The 20,064-nt window shown below is 44.7% G+C and overlaps 1 protein-coding gene across 1 annotated transcript; it reads left to right on the plus strand.

The window, feature by feature from the left end:
* The first annotated feature begins 1,190 nt into the window (after nt 1–1,190).
* On the plus strand, nt 1,191–2,972 carry LOC134860156 (zinc finger MYM-type protein 1-like). Its single transcript, XM_063877002.1, has 3 exons — nt 1,191–2,026; nt 2,131–2,233; nt 2,769–2,972. Exons 1-3 carry the CDS (start codon nt 1,206–1,208, stop codon nt 2,970–2,972), a joined length of 1,128 nt encoding a protein of 375 aa, XP_063733072.1. The 5' UTR covers nt 1,191–1,205.
* The last annotated feature ends 17,092 nt before the right edge of the window (nt 2,973–20,064 follow it).

Genomic DNA, 20,064 nt, shown 5'->3' on the forward strand with positions numbered 1-20,064 from the left:
GTACATGTTGTTTGTCTTTTCTCTCCTTTCCTTTTCTTCAGTTATCATTTTGACTTGGTTTAACAGTGGCGGTGCGTCAATAGTGGGCGCTTGGGCGCCGCCCACCCTGACTTTTTGAGTTAAAAAACGTTATATATACAACATAATTGAAATAAGAAATGTACCGTGTTTATGGGTTAAATGTGTATGGGAGACCACTGTCAAGAACCGCTAAAATGTGTCCGGACATAATATATTGCCATTCGCCTTTTCTGAGAATAGGCAGGTCGGCTACCGTCCGTGGGCGCCGATAACATGGGAGTCTATAGGAGAGCTTATACTTTTCTCAGTCATTTTAGCAAGGATAGCTTTTCATTGGGGGATGAAACTTAGATCTGTGGGCGCAAAGGCATTGTTTCTTAGTTCAATGTGACATTCTTAGATACGCGATTGGACTATTTCGGCGAATCAGCATGTTATCATTCCCTAACCACAAGCGTAAAGAGCAGCACCGTAGCTAGCTGAAACTTAGATTGAGTGAATATGGCGACATCGATGGCTGAGAACTCCGTGCAAGCTCTACTTAAAACACCGTTTCATCGACTATCAGATGTCGAAAAGAAGAAATTGAAAGACTTGGGACCCGAGCGTCCGGATTTAAACATTCAACAGACGACCACTGATCGCGGGAGAACCTACACTCGGACTTTCTCCTCAAACTTGTATGTTAAGCGGAATTGGTTAGCTGGTTGTACAGTGAGCAATGCCTTTTTTTGTTTCCCTTGTCTGTTATTTCAAAGTCCTGGGACTGAAACACTTTGGACTACAACCGGGATGAAGGATCTAAAGCACTTCACACAAAAATGTAAGAAGCACGAATGTGGCCGCAGCCACCTAACCAACTGTCTTAAGCTAAACCTCTTTGGAAGACTGAGCATTGCCGAGCAGCTGGATGAAGGATACCGAATTGGCATTCGGAAACATAATGAAGAGGTGAGAAAAAACCGACACATCCTCTCCAGAATAATAGACTGTGTGAAGTTCTGTGGTGCCTTTGAGTTGGCCCTTCGTGGCCATGACGAGAGCGAAAACTCGGAGAACCCAGGGATTTTTCGTGGCTTGGTGGACGTCGTTGCATCACTGGAGGTGTACTGAAAGAGCATCTGGAGAGCGCAACTGTCTTTAAGGGAACATCCAAAACAGTCCAGAATGAACTTCTTGACTGTATGCTGTCTGTTGTGAGGGAAAGGATCATCAGTGAAGTTCAAAGCAGCGATTTTCTATCGATCCAAGCAGATGAAACCACGGACATTAGCACACAAGCCCAACTTGTGCTTGTGCTTCGCTACATCAACGATAAGAATCTGGTGGAAAGATTCTTTGAGTTCATCCCTCTGCAGTCGGCTACAGCAGAGACCATTGCCGATGCTTTAAAAGAACGCCTTGCTGCCATCCTCCCAGGTGAGCAGAAAAGTAAACTCATCTGCCAGGCATATGACGGTGCTAGTGTAATGAGGGGTGCCACTTCAGGAGTTCAGAAGAGAATCCGGGATGACTACCCAACAGCCCACTATATCCACTGCTATGCCCATCAGCTCAATCTTATCATGCAACAGGCTACCTCCCACGTAGTCAAAGTCAAAAACTTTTTTTCCGACCTGGGTGGATTTTCTGCGTTTTTTTCAAGATCCCCCAAGCGGACCAGTGTGCTTGATGAGGTAGTGGCCCATAGACTACCAACAGCCAGCACTGTGAGATGGAACTTTCACAGCCGTGCCGTCAATACTGTGTTTGAGCAAAGAGAACACCTCGTTGAATGCTTTGAAAGAATTCGAGCATCAGGTGGCTTTGATGACAAGACCAGCCAAGAAGCAGGAGGCTACATCAGGCTACTGGAGGATCCTCAGTTCAACTTCTTCCTGCAACTGTTTCATAAAATAATGCCACACGTGGACGTCCTCTATGCCAAGCTCCAGAAGAGAGACATAGATTCAGTCCATATAGAAAGATGCATCCAGCAGTTCCAAGAGGACATACAAAAAATCAGGTAATCTCATTGTTATTCTGTAAGCGTAGTCAGTGCATTCTTTCACTTGTACCATAGTTATAAGATAAACATGATTTGTAAATGATTGTTATTTTTATTTACAGAGATTCTCTCCATGCAATGGTGGTGGAGCAAAGCAGTGGCTCTCAGCAGCCGAGGAAGCGCCGGGCTGTGTCGGAAGATGAGCTTAGAAGGATTGCTGCTGAGGTGAGTGTCAAAATCAGCAGATGCCTGTGTTACAGTTAAATCCATGCAAATAGGTTTGATATACAGTATATTTGAGTTAATAACATGGCTGGAGTTCAATATTTAGATACTGAAATACTGAGTTCTTTGGTGGTAGGGGGTGTGCTTGACCATAGGGGTATGGCCATACAAATGTTAATGTCATGGCTTCAGACATAGGCCAACCATCAGGGTCTGATTGCTCTGGCACCTAGACCAACAAAAGCCAGGAACCAAATCTGATAGCTCTGGTTCTTAGACACACAAAAGCAAAGAACCAAGTCTGATAGGTTTAAACATAAACAAAAGGCTAAGCTTGATTGCTCTGACCTGGTGCTATGCAAACTAAGAGTGTGGGTCTATTTGAGATGTAGTTTGGTGTGTAAGATTATGGTCTGATTTAAATAAATCATCTAAACTTAACCCAGACTAAGACTTGGCTTTAAGTGATCTGATATAGATATTTCCCACAACTTATCTGTCTCTCCTCTCTCTCTCTCTATATATTTATCTGTAGGTATGTGACACCATACTTGGACACACCAAGGAACGCTTTGCCTTCAAAGACCACCTCATCAGTGCCACCTTACTGCAGGGCAACCAGTTTGAATGCTACCTCAAGGTATTCCCTGAAGTTGCTTTGGCCACCACATTGAAGGCCTATCCAATTCTGGATGGAGGCAAGCCAGTGAGCCAGAGCCAGAGACAGAGCTTGGCCTAATCTATGGCACAGACGAATTCAGATCCTGCCGTAGTGCTGTGGATCTTTTCCAGTTGTTCATGGAAAACAATCTATCTGAGGTATTTTCAGAGACAGTTACACTGCTGAAAATCATGATCACAACTCCCATGACCACTGCTGAGGCTGAGAGGTGTTTTTCAACTCTGAAAAGGATTAAAACCTTCCTCAGGAACACCATGAGTCAGGAGAGACTGAATGCCTTAGCCATGCTCTCAATGGAAAAAAGGCTGGTCACAGACATGATTGACTTTAACCAGAGAGTTATTGAGGAATTTGCCAGCTTGAAAGAGAGGAGGGCTAAATTTCTTTACAAGTAGTGGGGCCTACTCTGGCACATAAATGTCAAATGTGATGAATATGTGTCTGAATACTAATCTAAACCTAGTTCCAATGTTTGTAATGAGCAGTGTGTTTTTGTTTAATAAATCTTTGTTTTTCAATATATTCTACTGAATCTCTTTTGTGGGTTATTTTCTCATTGCAGAGTGCTATTTAAACCGTGCCGCCCAACTGCGCCCCCCCAAAAAAAATGTTCACCAGCCGACACTGCTTGGTTAGGATGCAGCTATACTTTCATTATGGGTGACATAAAGCCGGGCTCTCTGAATATTAACGGTGCTCGAGGGGATGCCAAGAGAGCATCTTTGGTTTCTTTAATGGAGAGTAAGAATCTGAATGTGACGTTTCTCCAGGAGACTCACAGCACTGCTGACAATGAGAGTGACTGGAGGAGGGCATGGAGTGGGGAGGACTTCTTCAGCCATAAGTGCAGCAATAGTGGAGGGGTTGCTATTCTCTTTGCCAGAGGTTTCACACCCTTTTCCTGCACTGTTGAGGAAGTCATTCCAGGTCACTTGTTGAAATTAAATGCTGTTTTCGAGAGGGTTAAAATATGTTTTATTAATATTTATGCTCCCAGTGTGGGCTCTGAAAGGCTTTTATTTTTTGAGCAGTTGAAGCATGCCCTTAGCACCTGCAGTAGTGAGGAGTATCTGTTGCTGGGTGGTGACTTTAACTGCACAGAAAACCCTGTGCTGGACAGGAACCACTGGGAACCGCATGCTGCCTCTAGGAGTGCTTAAGTGAGGATCACAGAATCTTTCGAGCTGTGTGACATTTGGAGGCATTTTTACCCAGGCCAGCGGCAGTACACCTGGGTGCACTGTAGGGACAATCTGTTGTCTCTAGCCAGACTGGACCGAGTGTACTGCTTTAACCACCACATGAACACAAGCAGGAGCTGCTCCATCAGTCCTGTTGGGTTCTCTGACCATTCCCTTGTTCAGGTTTCAGTTTTTATTAATTATGTGAAGTGCAATAGTGCGTATTGGCACTTCAATGTTTCTCTGTTGGCTGATAATCATTTTAAAACAGTCTTCAAATTTTTTTGGCAAAACTACCGTAATTGTAAGAGTGGGTACAGTAGTCTTCAGCAGTGGTGGGATGTGGGGAAAGTCCAAATCAGACAGCTTTGCCTGCAGTACACTCTCAATGTCACCAAGGACATGGCTAGATCTCTGAGGACTCTGGAGAGGGAAGTGGTGGAGGTGCAGGGATTGGCAGACTCCACAGGAGAGCGAGAACAAGTTCAGGTTTTCAAAAGTAGAAATGCAGCTCTGTCCGACCTGCTGGGGTTTTCTGCTCAGGGTGCTCTGGTCAGATCCCGGTTTCAGACCATCGTGAAAATGGATGCTCCCTCTCACTTTTTCTTCGGTCTCGAGCGCAGGAACGGTCAGAGGAGGCTGATGCACTCCCTGCGGTCAGACACTGGGCAGCTGCTTCAGGAGTCGGCCGACATTCAACACTGTGCTGTCAGGTTTTATAAAGAGCTCTACAGGTCAGATTACCAGGCAGAACCAGAGGCAGTGCTGTCCTTCTTTGAAGGCCTTCCTAAGGTCCCTGAGGGGGACAGCGCAGACCTAGAATCTGAGCTCTCTGCACAGGAGCTGCGGGAGGCTCTGCAGAGCATGCAGAGTGGGAAGGCTCCTGGCATAGACGGCCTGCCTGCAGACTTCTATAAGGTTTTCTGGCCTGTCATGGGTGATGACCTGCTGGATGTCCTCAGGGACAGTCTCAGTAAGGGGAGGTTGCCTCTGAGCTGCAGGAGGGCGGTGCTCACTCTCCTCCCCAAGAAAGGAGACCTGCAGGAGCTTGGGAACTGGCGTCCTGTATCCCTTCTCTGTACCAACTACAAACTGCTCTCCAAAGTGTTGGCGACGAGGCTGAGGAAAGTGATGGAGCTTGTCATTCATGTAGACCAGACATACTGTGTACCCAGCAGGTTGATAACTGACAACGTTACTCTGATTCGAGATGTTTTTGACCTCTCCAGTTCATTGGGCTGTAAGCTTGGTCTGATTTCTCTGGACCAAGAAAAGGCTTTTGACCGAGTTGAGCACCAGTACTTGTGGCAGACGCTGGAGGCTTTTGGGTTCAGCTCTGGTCTGATAGCCAAGATCCAGGTCTTGTACAGGGACATTGAGAGTGTACTGAAGATTAACGGTAGTTTATGTGCTCCTTTTAAAGCCGAGAGAGGAGTCAGACAGGGCTGCTCTTTGTCTGGGATGCTGTACTCCCTGGCCATAGAGCCTCTCCTACACAACCTTAGGTCCAAACTACATGGGTTTTCTTTTCCTGGCTGCGATCACATTCTTAAATTGTCTGCGTATGCAGACGATGTAATGGTCATTGTAAAAACTCAACAGGATATCAATGCTTTAACAGTTACTGTGGGTGTGTTTAGCAAGTTGTCTTCTGCTAGGGTAAACTGGGGGAAGAGTGAGGCCTTAGCAGTAGGGGCAGGCCACTTTCATGGTCTAGTTTTACCTGGGGGCCTTGTTTGGAAGAGGGGAGGGTTGAAGTACCTGGGTGTTTATCTCGGTGACGAGACCTTTTGTTTACAAAACTGGGACGGGCTTGTGGAAAAGGTGGAAGGCCGATTAAAGAAGTGGAAGTGGATCCTTCCAAAACTTTCTTTTAAGGGGCGTATTTTGATTTTGAATAACCTTGTGTCCTCCATGCTGGCTCACCGGTTGGCATGTTCAGACCCGCCTGTAAACCTGCTGTCCAGGGTGCAGGCGCTAATGGTGGATTTCTTCTGGGACCGCATGCACTGGGTCCCGCAGAGCGTCCTTTTCCTGCCAAAGGAAGAAGGGGGACATGGACTGGTTCACCTGGCAAGCAGAGGGGCTGCGTTCAGGCTCCGTTTCGTCCAGAAGTTCCTGACTGGACCTGCTGACCTGGTATGGAGACCCGTGGCTCGTGCTGTACTGGAGCGCTGTGGAGGGCTGGGCCTGGCTGAGTCGCTGTTCCTAATGGACCTTAAAGGATTACACTTGGACAACCTCTCATGCTTCTACAAGGGACTTTTCAAGGTGTGGGGGCTTTTCCGGAAAGAGAGAACGGAGAACTGTGCCTCTTTATTCTGGCTCCTCAAAGAGCCGGTGGTCCACGGGACTCGTTTTCTGTGTGGAATAGGGCCTTCTCTACAGCAGAGACTCTGTGAAGAGAAGATCCTCACACTGGGACATGTGCTGGAGATGTGTGGCCCTCGCCTGGACAACGCTGCGGGCCTGGCGGCACGTTTGGGCATCAGGTCAGTCCGAGTGACCGGCCTCCTGCTGAGTGGGTGGAAACAGCAGCTCAGCGACCCAGAACTGGCACTGGCTGTTGCTTTCTGTAACGGACTTAATGAACCAAACGAAAATGACTCTTTTCCAGAGATACTTTGTGTTCCTGACGTCACATGTGATAGTTTTCTGTTAAGGTTTAATAATGTCACTGATTTTAAGTTTAGCACCATGTCCAACAAAAGGATGTATTATTTAATGACAAAAGTGCTAAACCAGAGCAGACTGCAGGGCCGAGTGGACACCCGGTGGAGAGCCCACCTGGCCCTGACTGAGACTCAGAGGCCTGAGTGGAGAGCGCTTTACAAGCCCCCGCTGACAAAGAGGCTGGGGGATCTACAGTGGAGGATTCTGCACGGCGCGGTTGCTGTCAATGCCTTTGTCTCAGTGATCAACCCGGCTGTTTCTGACACCTGTCCGTTCTGTGACCAAAGGGAAACCATCTTCCACTGTTTCTCAGAATGTGATCGACTCCTTTGTCTCTTTCAGTTACTGACCCAGATGTTTGTTTTGTTTGGTGAGGTTTTTTCCCCCCAAGTGTTCATCCTTGGTTACAGGTACACCCAGAGACAAAAGGGTAAATGTCAGCTCCTGAACTTTTTGTTGGGCCAGGCCAAAATGGCCATCTACCTCAGCAGGAGAAATAAAGTTGGGGAGTCGATGGCCTGTAATGCTGTGCTGATTTTTAAATGCATGGTGAGAGCGAGGGTCAAAACTGATTTCAATTATTTTCGTCTGACAGAAAATGTGGGGGAGTTTCAGAATATGTGGTGCTTAAAAAATGCTTTGGTTTCAGTGGAGAATGATGAGCTGGTTTTCAATCAATTCCTGAATTGAAGTTGTTTTGAATTGTTTTTTGTTTCTAACGTGGAGTGTTTAATTTATTTGTGAATAAAAGTGGTTTGAAAAATCAAAATCTCTCTCTCTCTCTCTCTCTCTCTCTCTCTCTCTCTCTCTCTCTCTCTCTCTCTCTCTCTCTCTCTCTCTCTCTCTCTCTCTCACACAAATACGTAAAATACAATAAAAGATGGATACAAAAATACAAATTCAACACAAACTGTAAAAGATTGGTGGGGTCTCATTATAAAACCCACTAATGGAAAGTGGCTGTAAAGAAGTGCCAGTGTCTGAACCTTTAAACATTTGGGTGTATCTAGGCTATACATTCCCAAAATCAAAGAAGAACTTGGTTGCACTTCAGGAACACTAGTGATTGCAACAAACTGTGACCTAGACGTGCACGGTGGGGTCTCATAATTAGGGTTACGGTTAGGGTTAGCTGTGAAACTTTTGTAAAACCTACTGCTACATTCTTTTAATAAATACTCCTTTTAAAACTTTTATGAGGAGCTTCACTTTGTTTTCTTTTAAATCTACTCTTGGACTTAGAATAAACGAACATTTCCTACAGTTCCCTTCCATGTGATTTGGGGTCATCTGTAACCAGAGACTATGTAGCCTAACCATTCAATGATTAGTACTCTGCCAGACGGGTACAGAGAGTATTGGCAGATGGCAATGTTAGCAGTTTGCCCATTGACAAAAACGTAACGGCTAACTAGCTTTAGGCTGGGTCACGTCTACAGCCCTATACAGAAGATCTCTGACGGATAGCAATGGATAGCAACGGATGTCCGTTGGACGTGAGCGGGCGGCTGTTAAGTCGTTAATGCAAACAATGAATGTTACATCAAAGACTGATCTGTTTATTGCAGCTTTGTCCTTAAGACAGTATTACACTAGCACAATTGCAAACTGACTTTATGAGACTCGCATTAACGTACTAGTAGTAGTACAGCTATCCTCATTGAAGTGCACATCATTAGAATCTAACTGTCCCTATAGGATTGATTAGATTGATTTAGCACGTGAATGCTTCAAAGCCATTCACTATCACTAGCAACACAGCACTAGCCCCCAAATTCTCACTTACTAACTATGATTCAATAGCTTTATTCTTCCCCCGGTGAATTTGTTCAGAAATATACTTGGTGAAATAAAATTATAGTGGTTACTGTCTATGACCAGTTTGTTACCACTGCTAGAGTGTCAGGGTTGGGGAAACTGGACCCAAGTGCAGTAAATCAAGGGGAAGCAGGCAGTGGCGGCTGGTGAACATTTTTTTGGGGGGGGCGCAGTTGGGCGGCACGGTTTAAATAGCACTTTTTTAGAGGTTTAGCTTAAGACAGTTGGTTAGGTGGCTGCGGCCACATTCATGCTTCTTACATTTTTGTGTGAAGTGCTTTAGATCCTTCATCCCGGTTGTAGTCCAAAGTGTTTCAGTCCCAGGACTTTGAAATAACAGACAAGGGAAACAAAAAAAGGCATTGCTCACTGTACAACCAGCTAACCAATTCCGCTTAGCATACAAGTTTGAGGAGAAAGTCCGAGTGTAGGTTCTCCCGCGATCAGTGGTCGTCTGTTGAATGTTTAAATCCGGACGCTCGGGTCCCAAGTCTTTCAATTTCTTCTTTTTGACATCTGATAGTCGATGAAACGGTGTTTTAAGTAGAGCTTGCACGGAGTTCTCAGCCATCGATGTCGCCATATTCACTCAATCTAAGTTTCAGCTAGCTACGGTGCTGCTCTTTACGCTTGTGGTTAGGGAATGATAACGATGCTGATTCGCCGAAATAGTCCAATCGCGTATCTAAGAATGTCACATTGAACTAAGAAACAATGCCTTTGCGCCCACAGATCTAAGTTTCATCCCCCAATGAAAAGCTATCCTTGCTAAAATGACTGAGAAAAGTATAAGCTCTCCTATAGACTCCCATGTTATCGGTGCCCACGGACGGTAGCCGACCTGCCTATTCTCAGAAAAGGCGAATGGCAATATATTATGTCCGGACACATTTTAGCGGTTCTTGACAGTGGTCTCCCATACACATTCAACCCATAAACACGGTACATTTCTTATTTCAATTATGTTGTATATATAACGTTTTTTAACTCAAAAAGTCAGGGTGGGCGGCGCCCAAGCGCCCACTATTGACGCACCGCCACTGGAAGCAGGTAAGGGTCAAAAACAAAAGCGAGCTTTATTCAAAAGCTGTTGATGAAATCACGAATCAAGGGGAACACAGGACATCAAAAAGTTAGCTTCCGACATGAAAGGCGACAGGATCAGGCAGGTAACATGGAAGGGATCAGGGAAGAAATGACGACGACCGAACAACAGACAAAATGGAAACAGGGACTAAATACACATGGGTAATCACAAGACGAGAGACAGCTGGAAGGGGGAGGAAAAACACAGGGGCAACAGGTGAACACAATGACACAATCAGGCGCAGGAGGGAAATGCAGACAGGAAGTGAAGCTTAACATGACAAAAGTGGGGAAAACATTTCAAAATAAAAACACAAAGACATGACAGATACGAAACAAGGATCATGACATAGAGCTAATGTAAGAAATGTTCTTTTATTCGAAGTCCAGGAATAGATTTAAAAGAAAACGAAGTGAAGCTCCTCATATAAGTTTTAAAAGGAGTATTTAATAAAAGGATGTAGCAGTAGGTTTTACAAAAGTTTCACAGCTGTAGCTCAATAGCCCAGTACTGGTGTCCACAGTCCACTGAATAAGTGGAGCTCATCAGTAGTTACTGTCTGGTCATCTGGAACAAAAGAGATCGATTTAACAATACAAACATATTTGATAAAACCATCCCTTTCCGGTCATACAATAAACAACTTCAAAATAAGACGGGCTCCGTTCTCGTCCTCTCATTGATTGGTAGCGGGGGCTGGATCCTGTTGGCTGCTTGTTGTCACATGGGGTTCTCCGGACTGTTCTATTGGCTGACGTCGTCGGGATGGGTCCCCATATGACGCCACCTTCGCCATCTTGTTAACGTAGTCTTGAAGCTCTCACCTACGATATTCTATTATGCAATCCTTCTGAGGTTTATCAGTTATTAAACACGCAATAGTATCATTGCAGCATCAATGAGTGAGAGGTAGAGGCGGTGTGTTTAGTATGTAACTCCACACGTCCTTCTCCCTCTACTCACAAATACAAAACAATATTAGCTACATGCTATCTGAGGCTAAAAACAACATCCGGTTAGTACTGTAGTTACACATAATATTGATTATTATTTCTTAATTTAGCTATCTGCAGTTAGCCAAGGGCTAAGTTAACCAATTAAGTTAACTGAAATTTCGGGTCTTAAACAGATTAAACCTTGCGTTAATGTGCAATATTTTTACAATAATAAATTATATACAATGTCTGTTTGCTCGTGAGGTGGTTGGGAGGTTTTTCACCCCCAAGAGTTTGAAGAGCAGAGCCAGTCTATGTTAGCTTACCTCTCGCTGTGTTTTCTCTCCAGGTGCCTGGTGAACGTCCAGGTAGTCCCAGCAGTCTCCGTCAGAGTAGTTTTGCAAAATTTGCCTACAGCAGAATGCTTATTTTTTTGCGTTCTTGGACAGACAAACTCCTTATGTGTATCCGAATTTTATCACTACAGAATTCGCTGTCATTTTCAATCAGATGAGTGGTGGTGGATGATAAGTGCTGGTGAGTGAGAGAGCTCAGCTCGTGAAATGACGTTAGAGTGTAGGCAGCGTAAATGAGAAAAAATGTGATTCTAAAATAGATGCATCTCATTGGTGGCATTTGAAGTAGGGCCCATAATAGTAGCCGAATGACACAGCACCAGGAAGATTTTGCCTGTTTTTTGAAATCCCTTCGAGACCATTATGTCCGAAACAAAGACCAAGACCGAGACCAAAGAGTTTCGTGGCCGAAACCAAGACCATGTAAAAGTGGTCTCGAGACCAAGACCGGTCTCGAGTTCTACAACACTATCTTTTTGGGAACAAAACAACAACAGTAAAGCTGCACATTCCAACAGGGAGTTATGGGAGGGTTTTGGGGGGAAGTTTAGTAACATTTCAAATCAAGTGGAACCGTCTAATCTGATTCATATCAACACAGATAACAGACAGTTCTGCAGAGGCGTCCTTGGATTGGTAGGAGCTATTGAATGCTACAATAAAGTGAGTCGGTCTATCTAACATACAACTGTTTCATTTGGTTAAGATGCAGGCCATCACTCACTCCCCGCCTCCCAGAGACCCATTCTTCTCACTTGGCTGAGGACAGACCATCAGAGAAGATTGATCTCCTCAAGCGCTATTTTATTTGTTTCTATATTCATTCCAGCAGCCTCCTAATGCATATTATGTACACTCATCTGAGAGAAGCTTCAGGAAGTGGATTTTTTATCTTTGCTCGGGACAAGCTAAAATGACATTGACCACTCTTTGTCAAGTATGAAGAGGTTGTTTCAATCTTTTCCGGGAAGCTTCCCAAGGTACCATGGCAACAACTATAAAAAAAAATGACTCCATTAATCAAAGACATTTACCATCTTAACAGCACTTGGCAGTAGAAAACAGCACATTTCCTCAAAGCTGGCCCTATTTAACAAACTGGTGGAGGATGCGGTTTATTTAGAAGAAACATCAGGTCCCGGGGCGGAATAGCGGTGCTGGTAGTGGGAGGTATATAAAAATATATGCCCCCACATTTCTCTGTCTTTATGGGATGCCTTTAACGATGGGGTTGACAGTGTGTTACAGTAGATTTTCAACACAGAAAAAAAAAACAAAAAAAAAAACAAGCATCTGCATCAGTATTTGGACCACAGTGTTTTTGATTCCTCTGTCCATTCCATGTCTGCTCTGCCAAAGAGAAATCATCAGGATGGACAGGCAGCTACTGACACTCAGTCCCTGGAGGAGAACACTGCCAGGCATGGACACTGTTTATGTATACACTCGGCAAACAGTATATACTTTCCCTTTAGAAGCAAAGGAATGTTGTTGTACTGAGGAGTTTTGACCCGGATCATATCGCTGTTCCTAAAGAAACCTTACCTTGATGTGCCAGTGTACTTTTTCAGAACAACTTCATGTACGGTCAGAAAGCTTCCAACTCGTCAAACATCCACACATCTGATTTGAGTGCAGCCAGTTCTTAACTTTAAAATACTGACAATCTCATTCCCCCCTTTTCAAACTAACTCTAGCCCCAGAGTTAGTTTGGGGTTGGGTCAATTTGCAAACCCCTGAAGAACCCATTTGCTTTACAATTTATTATGTCCTAATAGGCACCATGTCATGACATCACGTCGCTGCTTTTCCAGCAACAGCGCAATTGTTCCTCACAATAAAACAATGGTGGACATTTGTGGATGTGTTCATGTTGGTATTTTACTTATGAAGCCAGATACAATTCAATCATACTGGCCATGAACTGTTGTTAGCTACTGATATATGTTGCACACTTGGACACAAAAGGGATTTCCATGCGTGCTTGTATAAAACAGAAAATATCACATGTCCGCTTTCATTAACAACCAGCAAAACAAACATTTTCTGACATTATTCTGCACAAATATGCAACTTATACTCTAGCAAGCCACAAGAGGTTACACTACATTTAATATTAGCGATGGTTACACTACTGATTCCCATATTAGCGACCAGGTGAAGCAGTGTTTCACACGACACACACTTTTTACTCATCTACTTGTAGACTCAGATATAAATCCCATATGTACAGTACCGGTAGTCTGTTACTCTTACACATTCGTTTTACATCACTGCCACTACTTTAATGCATCTTTTTACTACTTTTGCTCACCTGTGGAAATACAGAAACACAAGCACATCACTGCAATGCAGCTGCATACTGTCGGCTAGGTCTAATGAGTGACGCTTGTGCCCCTCCTACGTCTTTACCTAAAAGGACCCTTAAACTGCCCTAAGTGCCTGTATGAGCCTTATTCATTGTAACCATAAATTGGCCTACTTTATAGTTGCTATTGCAGATTGCCACATATATCAGAACATTACAAATGATCAAATACAAAAAAATGCTACAGTGCCCATAGCAAAATAATACAGTTTCCATGTCCATCAATATGGCCAACATTATTGAGGGCCACACATATATGTGGGCCTGACTCTCGATACGTTTTAAAGAATTGGTGTCTAAGTTCAATTTATTTTCAGGGGCGAAAAACAGGGGACTTTGCATTGAAAACACAAAAAGGAATAGGGCTCTGGCTCTTATTGACTCCTGGTTTTTCATTGGCTCTGAAGTGAGAGTGTATTACTCGCCATTCTGTTGTTGTACTCGTCACCAATGTTGGGTGTAACGCGTTACAAAAGTAACAGAATTACAGTAATGTATTACTTTTAGCTGTAACGCAGTAATATAACGCATTGCTTCTGAAATTTGGGTAATCATTTTAACCCAAAATTATGTGATGTTTTGTTTCTAAGAATTCACAAACATCGCGAGACATTCTGACACCAGAGAAATAATTGTGCAGGTAGAATAGGAACTCAGTAAGCCTGTTTACTGTTGGTTAAGAGGGCTGCAGAAACAGATTCGCAATGCAGAGCTGCAGGCTCACAATGCAGAGCTGCAGGCTCACAATGCAGAGCTGCAGGCTCGGAGAAAAGAAAAGAGAAAGACAGGAGTGCGCGCAGGCCGAAGCAACCGAAGGTAACTTTCTCTCGGGATGCATGCCTCTTGAACCCCGAGAAGTTGAGAGACTTGTGGCAGAGTGTTGAAGATATGGAGCCACTCTCAGCTGTGGAATCACCGGTTTTAGGAAAGCTTGTCTGCAAAATCCCCGTTAACACACCAATGGCAAGGTGAGCTAACGCTGCCATAGAGACTCGTTCATATACAGCAGGTTACTGGGCCGTGCAGAGGCTCCACTAACATGTTATTAATAACACACAGAGACGTCATGTTACCGGTATCAAATATTATTAAGCCCACTAAAACAGAGCATACATTTAATATTCAGCATGTACTGCCAGTTAGATAGGTACTTTTAATTAAATAAACTACATTTTAGCATTTAAAGCCATACTTTTGCGGTTGTTTTTGGTGAAAGTAACTCAAAGTAACGTAAAAGTAGTGTAACGCATTACAGTTCAGATACAGTAATAAGTCATATGTACTGTATTACATTTTGGAAGTAACTTGCCCAACACTGCTCGTCACTATTGATTTTTGAACATTTACAAAAACATACTGTTTGACTAAATTTCTTTTTAGCTCAAACTTTGACAATAATGGTATTGAGGATTTAAATGAATTCCTCTTTTATCGTCACACATAAGTACAGGTACAAAGAGACATTTTGTCTCTGCATTAAACCCATCCAGTACTAGGAGCACTGGGCAGCTATTGTACATCAGAGAAGCAGTGTTGGGGTCTGGTGCCTTGCTCAAGGGTACCTTGATAGTGCCCATAAGAACCAGTCCACTCACTACGTATATTTCTTACTAGAAAATACCATTTTATTTAGCGAAAGACTGCAGAAGTTTTAGTTCAAAGCACAAACAAACAAGATGTTCTAAAAATCAATATATTTTCTGCTTTGCAGCTCCACAACCTACACAGTGCAATAGATCAGTCACTCAGAACATAATCCCAGAGCCTCCTGTTTTCACAACTGAGTATGGTGACATGGCAAACCATACTGTGTCAGAGCCAGCCATGTCATTCAAAAACAAAAAACGGAGGTAATGAAAGCCAAAATGACAGTAAAGCAGGCTCTCTTGTGAAAATGATACCGGAGCTGTGGCACGTGTGCTTGTATATGTCGTGTCCCTGGCTATGAAATTACTTCAGCTGTGTTTTCCCTTGAGACCTCGACTCCTTTGAAAGACGAGAGCTGTGATTTACCGGTGAACTTTAAAAAGACTGCTGCTTTCCTGGGCACTGGGCATAGGTGGTAATAAGCAAGATATGAGGGGGCATTGGGGTAAGGTTATGGGGGATCACAGTGCACCATCTGGGCACTGGCCCGACTGTGCTTCCTGTTAATTCAGACAGTGGGAGTGCTGTGAAATAGCCTATCATTACAGCTAAGCCCCTCTGAAACAGGTACGCTCCAAATGGACACTAGTTTTTTGTTCCTTACTGTCTTATTAATGTTTGTGTCCCCCACAGCTGTCACATGTGATGTCCTAATCTTCTCACATCACAAATCCCGGCTGTTTGTTGGCTACTCAGAGTGCCGTTCCTGATGCCTGCTCCTCCCACGGGCCTAAATATAATAAAACAAACTTAAACACAAGAAATATATCTTTACAAGTACTTTTCTCAATGAAAACCATCACATTGGATACGGGCAATGTTTATAAGGAAAAGGACATTTTCAGTGAGGAAGTAGGTGAGGGGGGACGGTGGCAGTAGTGTTAGTTTATGCGTGGTGGTATAGCTGGGTGTCATCAGCATAACAATGAAACCAGGGCTCATGGTAATGGAGGATGTGTCCAAGTGTCAGAATCTAAATAATGAAAAGCAGCTCAGTCGTGGGCGATTGATGCACAAATCTACCAGTCTGCATTTGTAAGTGTCTCATGCAATATAAAGACTAGAGGAAAATCAACTGGGAAGGCTCCACTGAAAGTAACATACTGTAGATGAAAAACAGTGTCAAGAACATTTGTGACAAAGTGAGCAAGATGGCGCCGAGGATGGCTGCCGTGTCTCGAGCTCCTCAACAACTCCACATCTTAGTGTTTTTATTGTTTTACTTTGTTGGTTGTTTTTAACTTTTTTTGCAACATGCAAACCGCCCAAGCGAGCCCTATCATCCAATATGATAGAGAACAACTTTTACACATCAGGTCGCTGGTGGACAGCAATAATCCACGACGACCTGCAAACAATGGAGAGTCTCCGTGTTTACCTGCTGGAGCTCTACCTGTGGAGCGCAGGAGGAAGAGACCACGAGGTTCCCGGGCCGGGGTCCTGGTCAGGCTGAGGAAACGTGAAAACAGGCCTCCTCTACCGAGTTTACTTCTGGCAAATGTCCAATCCCTGGATAATAAGCTGGACGAACTCCGTAGCAGGGTGGCATTTCAACGGGACATTAAGACCTGTAATGTTTTGGTTTTCACGGAGACTTGGCTCGACCCCACGATACCGGACGCCGCCATTGCTCCACACGGATTCTCCATTCATCGCCAGGACCGGACAATAAACTCAGGGAAGAGCAAGGGAGGAGGTGTCTGCTTCATGATTAACAACAACTGGTGCTCAGATGTGGAGATCATTTCTTCGGACTGTTCTCCCAGCCTAGAGCACATCATGATCGGATGCCGGCCTTTTTATCTGCCGAGGGAGTTCACATCTGTTGTTCTAACAGCAGTGTATGTTCCGCCGCACGCTGACAACAACACAGCGCTGGAGGAGCTGTATGGGATTATCGACAGGACAGAGACTTCTCGGCCAGAGGCCGCATTTATTGTGGCCGGGGATTTTAACAGAGCCAACATGAAGAAAGTCCTGCCGAAATACTATCAGCACGTCAGCTGCCCCACGCGCGGTGGAAATACACTGGACCATGTTTACAGTCCTTTCCGGCATGGATATAAAGCCCTCCCCCGCCCCCCCTTCGGCAAGTCAGACCACATATCTCTTCTTCTGCTCCCCGTTTACCGGCAGAGACTGAAGAGGGACCGACCTGTGACAAGGACAGTGCAGCGTTGGTCCGAGCAGTCTGACTCTGCTCTCCGCCACTGCTTTGGCATCACGGAGTGGTGTGTGTTTGAGGAGGACGATATAAACACACACACTGACGCGGTGATTTGCTACATCGGCAAATGCATCGATGACGTCGTGCCGCGGATTACTGTACGGACATTCCCAAATGAGAAGCCCTGGATAAACGGCGAGGTCCGAGCTAAACTTAAAGCACGGGCCATCGCGCACAGCGGCGGTGATTTGGATGAGTACAGGAATTCCAGGTATGCACTCCGGAGAGCTATTAGCAGTGCGAAAAGACAATACAGGGACAAGGTGGAGTCGAACTACAAGGGCTCCAACGCCAGAAATATGTGGTCTGGACTAAAAACAATAACAGACTACAAAAGGACAACGAGTGGTGCTGAGGAAGTGTCTGCATCTCTCCCAGATGAACTGAACACATTTTATGCACGCTTTGAGAAGCCCCCGGCTGTGGAGGCAAAAAAGGCCCAGGATCCCTGCTCACTGGTTTTAACCAGTGCAGATGTGTGTAGATCTCTGAAAAGGATCAACACACACAGGGCTCCAGGACCTGATGGCATCCCTGGCCGTGCTCTCAAGGTGTGTGCAGTTCAGCTGGCAGATGTGTTCACAGACATTTTCAATAGGTCACTGCTCCAGTCTGTAGTCCCCACATGTTTTAAAGAGTCCATCATTGTCCCTGTCCCCAAAAAGACAAAACCCATCTGCCTCAATGACTACCGCCCAGTTGCACTCACCTCCATCATCATGAAGTGCTTTGAGCGGTTAGTCAAAACTTTTATCACCTCCTCCCTCCCTGACTCACTGGACCCCCTGCAGTTTGCCTACAGAGCAAACAGGTCCACGGATGATGCCATCTCCCTCACCCTCCACACTGCCCTCTCCCACCTGGACCAGAGGAACACTTATGTGAGAATGCTGTTCATTGACTACAGTTCAGCATTCAACACCATTGTGCCCTCCAAGCTCATCATTAAGCTCAGGGACCTTGGGCTCAACAGCGCCCTCTGTGACTGGATCATGAGCTTCCTGACGGGCAGATCCCAGGCAGTGCGGATGGGGAACATCACATCCTCCACCTTGACCCTCAACACCGGAGCCCCTCAGGGTTGTGTGCTCAGCCCTCTCCTCTACTCCCTGTTCACGCACGACTGCGTGGCCACACACAGCTCCAACACCATCATCAAGTTTGCTGACGACACGACCGTCATCGGCCTGATCACAGACGGCGACGAGACGGCGTACAGAGAGGAGGTCAGAGCCCTGACATCTTGGTGCCAGGACAACAACCTCCATCTCAACGTCAGCAAAACAAAGGAGCTGATTGTGGACTACAGGAAGAGGCAGAGAGAGGCACACACACCCATCACCATCGACGGGACTCCTGTGGAGAGAGTCAGCAGCTTCAGGTTCCTCGGGATAAACATCAGTGAGGACCTGACATGGACACATCACACCAGGGTCATATCCAAGACGGCTCGACAGCGGCTCTTCTTCCTCCGCAGGCTGCGGAAGTTCAACATGGACTCCAGGATACTCTGCAACTTCTACAGGTGCACCATCGAGAGTATCCTGACTGGCTGCATCACCGCCTGGTATGGCAGTTGCACCGCCCTCAACCGTAAGACTCTACAGAGGGTGGTGAAAACTGCTCAGCACATCACCAGGACGGAGCTGCCATCCATGGAGGACCTCTACACCCAGCGGTGTAGGAAGAAGGCCGGTAGGATATTAAAGGACCCCCATCACCCCAGCAACAATCTGTTCTGTCTGCTGCCGTCTGGCAGACGGTACCGCAGCATCCGGACCAAGACCACCAGACTCAGAGACAGTTTTATACCACAGGCTATAAGACTACTGAACTCCTGAGCTGTGTGAATGTCTACTCACATCTGTTTATAGTACACACATACATATACAGTATACACATCTGCCATACATATCTGTTTATAGTACACATATCTATATATTGTACATATCTGCCATATACATCTGCTATACATAATATATGCATCTGTCCATACCTCCTCATTCAACAGTGTAAAGTATTTAAATACTTTCAATGTATTCCACATATGTATATATTTCACATCCTCAAATCTTTATTGTTGATATTGTAAATATTCTTCTCTCTTTTTGCACTACTTTATTTATCTTTTGCACCATGCATGTTGAGTTGTTGGAGGAGCACGCGACATAAGATTTTCATTGCCAACATATACGCTGTATCTGCTGTGCATATGACAAATAAACCTTGAAACCTTGAAACCTTATCAGAACTGAACCTATAGTGTAAGAGGATACACTGTACGGATACAGTAGTGTATCCTACTGCTTACTGTGCAGATCTGTTCTATCCTTGTCCAAAGTGCTAATGGGACCTTAAGGACCATGGATGGAGAAAATGGCTTGCTACCTATCATTCAATCTGACTTGCAGGATGGGTTATTACTCAGATGGAATGCGTGTTTATCATTTTGATCAAAATTGGAAACTCTCCTAGAGAGATTATCTCTTTTACCAAAGATGATATGATTAAACAAATGCAAAACTAGAGATTAAACAAAAGGGATCCATCACCATGATATTTTAACTTACTTTATATCAAACTTTATTTATGTGTCTCTTTTCCTTCACAAAAGGCTACAAAAGTAATTCACAACCTTCAAACAATAAACGGGAAGAAAAACCAAACTCACACCCAATTCCCAGGTAATACACAGAGTTACACAGATTAAGCTTTATATTTCATAAAAAGTATGAATAGTTAAATAAAAGTCCAAATTAAAAAGTACCATTTGAGTGGTTGGCTCCTAAAAGTGAACACTTTCTTACATTTTAACAACACCTTCCTAAAGAAAATATAAATACTTCATCAACTCAAT

This window comes from Eleginops maclovinus, chromosome 23 (assembly GCF_036324505.1).
Source record: "Eleginops maclovinus isolate JMC-PN-2008 ecotype Puerto Natales chromosome 23, JC_Emac_rtc_rv5, whole genome shotgun sequence".
In the NCBI taxonomy this organism is placed as follows: Eukaryota; Metazoa; Chordata; class Actinopteri; order Perciformes; family Eleginopidae; genus Eleginops; species Eleginops maclovinus.